General features: G+C 43.4%; 1 protein-coding gene across 1 annotated transcript in view; it reads right to left on the reverse strand.

Annotated features, from left to right (window-relative positions):
- APC4 (Transducin/WD40 repeat-like superfamily protein) overlaps positions 1-12,202 on the reverse strand; it is a 465,104-nt gene that overhangs the window by 400,650 nt on the left and 52,252 nt on the right. Inside the window, exon 5 of the mRNA XM_089373770.1 lies at positions 1,048-1,287. Coding sequence (XP_089229896.1) covers positions 1,048-1,287 — 240 coding nt within the window. The remainder of the gene's footprint in view (positions 1-1,047; positions 1,288-12,202) is intronic.

Genomic DNA, 12,202 nt, shown 5'->3' on the forward strand with positions numbered 1-12,202 from the left:
TATATATCAGTGATCTCATTGACTCGGAGGATCTCGGTGCAGCAACTGATCCTGGTGATACTATTGTAAAGGCATCTATGTTACAGCAGTGATGAAGATCATGGTGTTTAGCAGTGATGAAGTTCATGGCATTGCAGAACATGATGGTGATGATCTCTGTGGTACAGCAAAGGTAATGATTTCAGCATTGACACAAAGAGGATTGATGGCTTGGTCTTGGAGAGGCAAAGTGTGTCAAGGGTCATGGTCTTGGTATTCGTCAATGGAATCTCTATAAGAAGAATTTATGCATGGGTTTTCCTCTCCAAGAGGGAGAGGTTTTGGCCCTGGTAGATAGCCAACCATTTGTGTTCTTGTCTCTTTTGTTTGATAGCAGTTTGATGAAGTTAACTTACACATGCTAATAATGAAGTAAACAATCAAGCTAAGATAAAATTGCATTAACACTTCACAAATTGTTATCATGTTAAAAGAAGAATCACCTTAATATGCGTGCCCCATATTTTTCAACACATGACCCAAATATAATTATGAAGACCAACACTAGTTACATTCTTCAAAACTCCCACATGTTCCTCATATGCATCTCCCCACCCCTGTGTCGCCCCATCCCAGAGTCTTGGTGGAACATAGTAAAACATTCTATTCATCATTTTGTACTCCAATCTAGGATTCAAATTGTTTATACTTTAAAACAGTCACTGTAGTAGCATTCAACACAAAGTTATCAAACAAGCAAATGTTATTCATCAAAAAGGCAAAAACATTGCATAGAAACTTATTATGAAGATTAACCATTTAACCTAAATATTTTCATGTTTTTCTCAAGGAATTTCCCAAAGGAAGATTCTTCATCAACAAAGAAACATACCCCACAAACAAGGGAAAAAAAATTAAAATAGCCATTAAAAGATGTCAAAGTAAATTGCCAACTAGTCCCCAGCATGTAAACAGTACAACATATAATTATTGGCCAACTACTCCCCAGCATACAAACAGTACACCATATAATTATTGTAACAGAATTCCAAAACAAGGAAAACTTACAATCTTTCCAACTGGGAATACTCCAAAGATGCTAAAGCAAATTATACCCTCCTTGTCCCCACTGCAGAGAATGTTGAGCCGTTCCCGAGAAGAATTCACTAATTCTTGATCTGTGCCATCTCGCTCTTCTGCAGGTCCGGAAATCCCAAGTGATATGTCTGGCATATATGGAGCCTTAGGAGGAGGAGGAAAAAATCGTGAAGTTCGGTCTTCATATGAAAACATGTCATATGGTTCATCCTATCAAGCAAAATAAAAAAGGAAACTGGTTTAGCACATAACCAAAAATTAAATATTATACAAATTTATTCTTAAAGAAGCTAAGATATACAGGCCAACCAGCAGTTATATTTATTTTAAAACCATGAGACAAGTTTTAGCATGAACTAACAAACAGACAACCCCAAGTACACATAGAACCAAAGAGACTCTAAAATGTAACCCAGATGTAACAAATCATATACATCTTACAAGTACACAATCATAATGCCAGTTAAATGTTAAAACAATTAAATCAGTTCACCACGATTCACTACTTCAATGTTATATCAATTTGACTGGGAATTTATCATCTCTCATTGTTGGCAACAATGTTATATTCTAAGCTCACTCCCTTTCTATTTCTGTTTCAAAGTGGTCTTGAAGTAAATCTTTCATGATCCTGTAGGATTCTTTCTTGATCTGATTATTAGACAGGCATAGAGGCACCAATTACCAAACATTCCAACTGTACATTGCTACAAAATTTGTACTATTTCATCTTCTTTCTATTAAAATATCCATACACAGTATAAAGGAGCAGAGAGAGACAAAGATGGTACTTATTATTCCAATATGAAAATTGAGATAAAAAACTCATGTCACATGTGACATAAAAGAGAGAATCACCTGTACAATCAACCACATTCATGTTAAGACATGACAAAATGCTAACTGACACTTATCATATCTTAACAATATTTATTCATCTGACATGTGACTTTATTGGACTGTCAAAAGTCATTTTATTGTCTAATATTAACAGCTAATAAACATAAGGATAAGACCATTAGACTATGCTAACTCCATCACCCTCCCAAAACAGTTGTACCGAAAACAAACACTTGTGCCAAAAACTTACAAACTTATCTGCACCAAGTGTAAAAGAAGATGTTTGCAGCCTACCCATGTAGTATGTAAATGCAGTTCCATCCACTGAATACGATGATGATGAATGTTAACATGTTGGACATCCTCTATTCCGCTGTCCACAATCTCACATTCTGATGTTATTTTCAAGACCTGCATGCTCCTCTCATCTTAATTCCAAAAAATCAGTATTTTATTCTGCCGCAAAGTGAGAAATAAAGAAGACTGCATTACATGTAACCAAGCCCAGATGATGCAGTATGTACCAAGTTATTGGACTCCTATCTGACTATTGAAATTTGACCTGTTAGCCAGATTAGAATCAACGTTGGCTGAAAGCTTCCCACCCTAACCACAAATGTAGAACTTGATTTGAATTCCAAGATGTTGCTATTTTCTATAATTAGATGCACTACTTAATCTTTAAGAACCAGGCACTTGGAATCTACCTTAACCTGCATAGAGTCATATCCACAAGATCCCTCTTATTTGTAAACAGCATTCTTGTGGCTTATTCTTACATATATCACTACTAACCAATGTTATCATAACCAAACTGGTGACCAAACCAGTAGACCACCCAAACCAAAAGACCAGTTGACCGAAAAATATATAATCTTTTTTAAATTTTAAAGGAAAACATATATATATATTCATGTGCATCCATATGAATCCAAACCATTTATACACAAATATGAGAAAGTTCTCATTTATATAGCAAATAAGAGTTCATATAACCAAAATAGTACTTAGTGCAATACATCGTTGAACCAAAATAAATCAAGAAACAAGCTCTAAATGGCCTCTACAGTCCAAAAATAAGCATGGTACTATAATACTACAGCTACAAGTGCTAATAGATATCGTCAGAATCATCATCATCCTCATCTGTAGAATGAGTAGCCTCTAAGTCTATAGTGGGATTCCAGCTTGATTCCCCTAGCCCTGAAGGTGCTACTTGTGATATATCTCCCTGTGAAGCTTGTGGACGTGGGTCCAAGTCCAACCAAGAAAGGTCTTCATTGTCAAAAGTTGGTGTCTGACTCTCCAGATCCCATTCTGATGTTGGATCAAAGTCACCCAAAACCATTTTGCCGGATTCGAGGGTTTTGTTCAGCAATTGGTTACACCTCAACCTATGTTTGTGCTGAACATAAACCATGTCATTCAACAATTTTTTCTCCAAACGATTTCTCTTCATGGTTTATATATGCTCAAAAATGCTCCAATTCTACTCATATCCCAAAGAACTGCATGTCTGGCTCAATATACGAACTGCAAATTTTTGTAATTCAAGGCACTGACTACCAAATTATTGCCACCAATAGGCTGCAAAAAGGGTTGAAGGCAAACGAATTTGAAACTTGGACTCAACAATTGCAATGAGCAATATAATTTGGAAATTTTGGCATTTCTTACCTAGAGAATCCTTTGCTCTGCTTCTTATAGCCGTAGACATGCCAAAGGTATCAATACTTTCATTGAAATTCAAGAGTTTGGTATGTGTCGGATCTTGAATCTTGGGACCTGGGATCATGAACTCAATGCATCTATACAATCCCTCTTTTAACTCTCCATTTGCCTCAAAATGTGTAGTGTAATTGTTAATGTTAGATAACAATGGTATGTTCTATGCTTTAGCACAATTTACTTCAATGTTCTTTATCAGCCCAATGACAATTTCCAATTATTTCCAGTAGCAATCACATTAACTTAAACACGTTGATAGTAAATGTAGATAGAACATAAAAACATGTGCAGAAGACAAACCAAGACAAGAGGACACAAGATTTGGTGGATGCTAGGGAAAAACCCCAATGTGAGGAAAACCTTTGATTAAATCTTCTTATTATTATTCAATAGTTCAACAAAGAGAGAGAGTAAAAATATCAAATTTACTTGCCCAAAACAATCCTGTCAAAATCAGCAGTCAACTACAGCCCTAACCAGAAAGTCAACACTGGTCAAAGCAACACCAAAATGTCCTCCAAGCAGCTCGGTCAACAGCAGTCCAATTCGGCCTTCTAGGAGAGTCAAAGTCAACCCAAAACAGTTTGGTCAAACCTAGTCAAAGGAGAGAGAAACACTATTGTAATTTCTGAGGTCAAATCTGAAGTCAACCCTAGTCAAATTGTCCCAAACTCCTCGATTTTTGTGCCAGAAAATGCGGCCTCCAAAGATCGAAATTATGCCTTCAAAACACAATCAAACAGCAAGGGTCAATGTTGCCTTGTAACCCTCAAATTTTCGGCCAACAAATAGTCCCAAAAATTTGGCCCCCTACCACACGGGCGAAGAAGAGAGAGGTTGTCCTCAAGTTGTACGAACCAATCAAGAGAGAGAGAGATGTGCGTTGAGATGAATGATGATCAAAATGAGGAGAGAGGTCACTCCTATTTATACAAACCATTGAGGGTTGTGGAGACACATCTCTTGGGCTTTATTTGATTGAGGCCGACCTTGACAATTTGTGACTGAGAGAGAATAAATTCAAAATTCTACTTCTGCTTGTCAGAATGAGATGATCTTTATATCAAAATTGGATCTCTCGAAAAGATGAATCCAATGCAATAATCATCTCCATCATATGAGTTGTCCTAAGGTGGAATTTGGCCATAGTTGCCAATTTTAACACTCCCTCTTAACTAGGGAGAATTCCACCTGCCAATCTGTTTGTCATCATCATGCCATCTTGTCATCATGTACCATCTATGTCATCACTGCTTTGCTCTGCTCTACACTACTCTGCTCTGCTGAACCATGAAGTAATAATGAAGAAGTGATCGACAGTGAGCCATAAGATCATACCACTCTCCACTGACAAAAGTCAGTGCTTGATCCCAGATCAAGTTGTTGAACACCATGCATCCTAGTCATAGGGAGTACAGCAGTACACGATGCATCCATCGGTAGTGATATGGTCCCTAACCATCTTTTCCCAACTCATTGGCCAGATGAGATGTACTTCCCATGAGTCTCAGACTCCATGGGTAGGATGTGTGCTCAGGTATTGGCAAGAGAAGGTGAACCAATCATCCTGCTCATATGCCATAGGAGAAGGTGAACCACTCATCCTATGCATATGTCAATCGTAATGGAAGGTGAACCACTCACCCTACATACATGTGTTCGTAATGTTAGGGGAAGGTGAACCACTCACCCTATATCTCACACCACTAGGGGAAGGTGAACCACTCACCCTAAGGTTGCTCATAGCTCCGAGAAGTACCCCAAGCTCCCAGAGCTCAGTGTCCAACTCATACAGGACCCTCATAGGAGGGTCGTTCCACGACTCCAAGTCTCTCTCGGAAGGTTAAGAATTTGACCTTACCCAAAGGTTTCGTGAGAATGTTTGTGACTTACTCATTTGTTCTAATGTGTTGGAGCCTTATTGCTCCCCGTTGTACCATATCCCGGATAAAGTGGTACCCGACATCAATGTGCTTGGAGTGGTCATGGAACACGGGATTCTTTGATAAGCTAATCCCACTCTGGTTGTTCGCAGAAGATCACGGTGGTATCCAGCATGTGCTCAAATAGCTCACTGAAGAGCTTCCTCAACCAAACAACTTCACAACAGGCCATAATCGTAGCAATGTATTCGGCCTCGGCGATGCTTAAAGCAATCGACTTTTGCTTCCTGCTCATCCAAGATATTGAAGCAGACCCCAAAGAGAAGCAGGACCCAAACGTGCTCTTACAATCCACCAAACTGCCAGCCCAGTCAGCATCTGAATATCCATGTAGCCTCAAGTTCCCGACAATGTATCTCAATCCATAATGGATTGTGCCCCGGAGATATCTCAAGAGATTCTTAGTAGCACTCCAATGAATGTGATGAGGCTCAACCATAAATTGACTCGACATGTTCACAGTGAAGCATATGTAAGGACGAGAGTTGACCAAGAACATCTAGGCCCCCACAAGTCGACGATACTCGGAAGGATTTGCTAATCCGGGTCTAGCAGCACTTCCACATAGCTTCTTGAAATTGAGTTCCATCGAAGTAGATGCAGACTTGCAGTACACCATTCCGCATCTCTCAAGTAGCTTCACAATGTATTTTCCTTGAGAAAGGAAATCTCACCTGGCTTTTGCTAGACCACAAGCCCTAGGAAGTAGTGCATCAGTCCTAAGTCCTTCATCTCGAATTCGGAAGCCAACTCCCTCTTGCATTGATGAATGAGAGGTTCATCACCTATCAAAAAGAGATCATCCACATAAAGGACCAGAATGAGAGGCTTGCCCTTTTCAACCTTGAAGTATAGCTTTGGGTCAGCATCGCTCCTTGTAAATCCACGCTTCATAAGATAGCTATCAATCCTCTCATACCAAGCCCTAATGGCTTGCTTCAATCCATAGAGGGCTTTCCTCAACCTGCATACATGTGTCTTTTGATCTTGGACTTCGAACCCCTCGAGTTGTTCTACATAGTCTTCCTCCTTAAGCGAACCATGCAAGAAGGTAGTTTTGACATCCATTTGGTGAAGGCTCCATCCTTGCGAGGTAGAAACCAGTGCAAATATCTCATCATAGTCTACTCCTTCCTTTTGATAGAAGCCTCGAGCAACAAATCTGGCCTTGAACTTTTCAACACTTCCATCAGCTCCATGTTTGATCTTGTAGAGCCATTTTGAAGTGACCATTGACTTGTCCTTAGGTCTAGGAACCACATCCCAGACATCATTCTTCATGATCGACTCATACTCCTCGTTCATCACATTGGTGCTTCACGGATTCTTCGGGTGTATAAGGCTCAAATTGTACAATGGTACTCATGGCAGCTAAGCACCCTTGGTACCTGTTCGGCTTCTTGCTTTCACGAAATGTCCCCCTTGGTGCAATATGTTTCTCAACATCTTCAAGAGTATCTTTGAGCCACAAAGGTCTTTTTCTTGTAGTGAACTCACTAGGAGGTGGATCAATGGGATCCATCGGACTTTCAACATCAGTCGGAGGCTCATCATGCTTTCCAGCATCATCATCATTATTATCCTTCCTAGGGATAGGAAGATCTCGGACTTTCCTAAGGGCAGAATCTTCATCAAAAGTGACATCATGACTTATCTCCACTTCCTTTTGACTAGACACATAGATTCTATATGCCTTTGAAGTTTCATTGTAGCCCACAAACGTTCCTTTCTTCCTAGATGCATCTCTTTTGTTTCTTCGAAGCTTCCATCAGCCCCATACTTGATCTTGAAGAGCCATTTGGAGGTTACCACAACTTTTCCCTTTGGTTTAGGCACAATATCCCATACATCATTTTTCAAAATGGATTCATATTCTTAGGCCATTGCATCCTTCCATACTTGTTCCTTCACAGCTTCTTCACAAGTACTAGGTTCGGCTTGAATCATCTTGCTCATGGCTACAGCATAGGCATGGTGCCTGCATGGCTTCTTGCTTTCCCTGAAAGTTCCCCAAGCAGCAGCATGTTTCTCAGCATCTTGTAATGTGTCCTTGAGCCAAACTGGTTTTTTCCTTGTAGGGGTTTCGCATGGAGGAGGATCCAAAGTGTAAGGACCTGCAGTCCTTAGTCGCGTTCCGGCTTGAAGGTGTGAACTCAACCAAAGCGTGCGAAGATGTTATGGTAAAATATGAGTGCATGGAAGGTTGGGCGAGCTACTTATATAGCGTGGGAAGCGGTTGGCTCAACCCACGGGCCGACCAACAAGTGAAGAGTTTGGTGATGGCCGACGGCATGTTTAGAAGCGTTTTGTGATGGCGTTAAGGGCGTGGGCAGGTCGGCTGGGTAGCTGCGACCTCGCCCCATGCTCATATATATTGGGAGAGCGTTGGAGCTCATTCCACCATCGAACAACCATCGCTCAAACATGTGAAGTGCGCAGAACAAGAGGTGGACGCAGCAAGAGGGAGGCGCAGTTTAGGAGATGCGCCCATTCTTGGGCAAGGCCGCATGGAGGTGAACGCACATCTTGGTTTTGGGTGAAGGGCGCAGGCAGGGTCGCCCGCCGGTTGGAGAAAGGCGTGCACGGTGTGTGTGGGCACCTGGTTTGTGCAACGACTTGGCACAGGTTCTTGGGTGACTCGGGTGAGCGCCCGCCTGTCGTGCAAGTGTGCACGGTGACTTGGTGAAGTGTTGAGATTGTGGACAAAGGTGTGTCTTGGGTGGAGGCGTCCGTGTGTGGCGACTTGGAGATGCGCCCAAGTTGGGCAAACAACACGATCGTGCGACGAGGTGAACGAAGGGTTGGTGAGTCATGCGGAGGCGCCGACGAGCTGGGCAACCGAGTTTGCCGAAGTTAAAAATTGGCTAAGTGTAAATTTGGGGTTTCCCAAGATTTAACTTGCACTTTGTAAAAGTGAAGATGGTATAATATATTGATTTGGGCAGACTCATATTGCAGGGAGTTGCCCCTCCCTTTATACTGTTGTGCATTTCTCTTGTATAATGTTGTTTATGTGAATGTTATGGGCTTTCACTTGTATAAAGGAACACATTAATAATACTTGGTTGCAAAACACAAACTAAGTAGGATAAGTGGAATGTTAGGCGTAGTCTACAATCGTAAGTATTGGTGAAAAGAAAACGATTGGTAGTGCCACACCTCGTTATAAGCGGTTGAAAGACTATCGCAGGTGTAGGGGCGTGACAAGTGGTATCAGAGCTAGTGTCGGGGAGCTGGTGCTGGTGTTGAAGCATTGAAGCTGATACACACCTGCACTTCGTGATAGGTGGTATCAGAGCAGGCTGATGACCGGGTTGACGATGAAGTGTTGATCCCACGGCACTATCGTGACAGGTAGTATCGGAGCTGGTGAACTGAATCAAGGAGTTGATTCTACGAAGACCGAAGACTTGAAAGGAATTTCAAGCTTTGCAGGTAACAGGTGGAATATCAGGGTGATTCAGGTGAATGGTGAAACAAGTTTAGCAGAGGTGAAGCTTAGTGCTTGGACCAAGCTGAATGACAAGGCATGGCAGGTTTGGAAGACGGCGAAGGGAAGCTCTTGCTTACCTTATACAGGTTGAAGCGGATGAAAGAAGAGAATCCCCGGATTCGAAAGGAACTTAAAGTCTTGGAAAAGAATGTTGAAGACGAACTTCTTCAACTTGGTTGGACAATGGAGCAAGATGAAGTTGCAGATTGTGCTGACAAGGAAGAGGAAGCCGTGATGATTGAGGATGTTGCAGATGTGACAACAATGGAGGATGAACTTGAGATCAATCAAGTTGGACCAGGATCGTGCAGTTTGCAGACATGGATGGATGAGGATACTCACATAGAGGGGCCTCATGATGGTAATGATGATGTAAGTACTATTGATACTTTTGTTTCACTTGAGCATTTGGTAGATGGACCGTATGCAGGGAAGGGCAAAGTTAGTTTGCCGATGCTGGGGAGGATCTTACCATGGATGTCTATGATGAGACCTTGTATGGAGAAGCAAGGATTGTTGACTGTTGCAGGACTTGTTGGGGTTGTTTGTGACCTTATGGTAGAAGGTGCAAAGGCCCGTGACAAGGGAGGAACATGATGATTGTTGTGGAGGATTGGGTCATGCTTTAGCCACATGGAGAATTGGCTAAGTGCCCGGCATGACTCATGGACAGATTAAAGGGCACACACTTGGGTATGATGATGCTTGGGTGGACTTCTCATGGCCGAGACCAAGAGCAAGTCTTGGTGGAACCTTTAGTGGGGGAGCTATGATGGAAGGGACTCGTGATGATGATGATATGGTTGGGTGACCGAGTTCACTAGACCGAAGATTGCAAACTTGGATGAGGATGACCGATTGTTGTGATGGGTCTACTTGGACTACATGGGCAACTTGAGTCATGGACATCAGGTTGAAGACATGGAGCATGGCAGTCTCATGCAGGGACATTGTGCAGGAGCACTTGTAGAGGTGTCACTTATGGGCATCCAATGAGGAGTGCCAAGGCAAGGATGTTGTGTAGGTGGATTTGTTGATGTGACATGGAGATGTTTTACTTATGAGTCGATGGAGAGGTTGTGCACTCTTGTACAACAAGGCCATGGACTTGGATGGGGTTGTGAGCAGACTATGGAGCATTCCTATTACATGGGGAGCTGAGGCATCTTACAGAGACCTTTGGGTCGAGACTTGTATGCTTGCTGAGATATTGGTTGGAGATGACTCATGGAGCTCATGATGACATGAGGTTGTGACTTTTAGGGACTTCATATATGGTGGACTTGGAGGATCTGATGCATTGAGGAGCTGAGGTCAGAGACTTTGATGCAGGATGGGGTGCATACTTTCAAGTACATGTATGGGAATGGCTTGAAAGAGTGACTTGATGTGGAAGATCGATATGAGACACTTTGGAGTGATGGAGTTACAACGATGATGATGCCTTGGTGACAACACTTGGGCATGGGTTGAGCCGAGACTCAACCACCTTTGACACATGGGAGCTGATTGATCTATGATCATGGGCAGCACATGGATAGATGAGACAGGTGTATACTTGTTTCTATGACAGACTTGAGGGATGGCACATTGCAGATATGATGGAGGTTGCTTCATGGACCCGGATGTGGCACATCGAGAGTCGAAGTTTGATGAGATGATCTCTTCATATTGAGGAGATACACATATGGATGATGATGTTGGGGTAGATGTGACTGATTTCATGCAGCACATTAGTACCAGACATCATGGACAACATGTTGCAGACGAGATGAGGACTACTTCATGGACCTGAGCATGGCTTATACTTGTATGGAGATGGATTCTTGATCGAGTTAAGGATGTGACAGGGTGTTCTGAGAAACAACTGATGGTGGCATGAGGATGTGCATTCTCATGGTTTGAACGTGACAGTTGGATTAGCTACCCAACTAGTTCAGACATGAGGGCTAGCGGTGTGCAGAGATGTGTTAGCATTATGTTGGAGTATCACGGCAGCAGTTCACATGAGGACAACACATGATGAGGTCGACACGACAGGTTGCAGGAAGCATGTAGCTTGGATGGAAGGACCAGCCTTCCTTGATGGGGAGTAGGATGTGGAGATTGTGAAAGGGTGATCGATGGTCATGGATTGAGATGATTTCCGATATATGACATACCGACGGGGTGTATACCTTGGTATGGTGATCTTGGTGACAGATGGTTGCTGGGACGAGACATGATGGAGACAGTGGTTCTACATATGTTGCAGAGTCGGTTGCAGTATGTGGAGGAGTTGACATCATGGATGAGACAGTTGTTGATGATCTTGGTGGATGGCTACCAGGATGGTATGTTGTCGAGGACGACAACGACTTCAGGTGGAGGAGGATGTAAGGACCTGCAGTCCTTAGTCGCGTTCCGGCTTGAAGGTGCGAACTCAACCAAAGCGTGCGAAGATGTTATGGTAAAATATGAGTGCGTGGAAGGTTGGGCGAGCTACTTATATGGCGTGGGGAGCGGTTGGCTCAACCCACGGGCCGACCAACAAGTGAAGAGTTTGGTGATGGCCGACGGCATGTTTAGAAGCGTTTTGTGATGGCATTAAGGGCGTGGGCAGGTCAGCTGGGTAGCTGCCACCTCGCCCCACGCTCATATATATTGGGAGAGCGTTGGAACTCATTCCACCATCGAACAACCATCACTCAAACATGTGAAGTGCGCAGAACAAGAGGTGGACGTAGCAACAGGGAGGCGCAGTTTAGGAGATGCGCCCATTCTTGGGCAAGGCCACACGGAGGTGAACACACATCTTGGTTTTGGGTGAAGGGCGTGGGCAGGGTCGCCCGTCGGTTGGAGAAAGGCGTGCACGGTGTGTGTGGGCGCCTGGTTTGTGCGACGACTTGGCACGGGTTCTTGGGTGACTCGGGTGAGCGCCCGCCCGTCGTGCAAGTGTGCACGGTGACTTGGTGAAGTGTTGAGATTGTGGACAAAGGTGTGTCTCGGGTGGAGGCGCCCGTGTGTGGCGACTTGGAGGCGCGCCCAAGTTGGGCAAACAACACGATCGTGCAACGAGGTGAACGAAGGGTTGGTGAGTCGTGCGGCGACCGTGCGGAGGCACCGACGAGCTGGGAAGCCG

This window comes from Pinus tabuliformis, chromosome 8, assembly GCF_031772625.1.
Source record: "Pinus tabuliformis cultivar Carrire ecotype Pingquan chromosome 8, CPIR1, whole genome shotgun sequence".
In the NCBI taxonomy this organism is placed as follows: Eukaryota; Viridiplantae; Streptophyta; class Pinopsida; order Pinales; family Pinaceae; genus Pinus; species Pinus tabuliformis.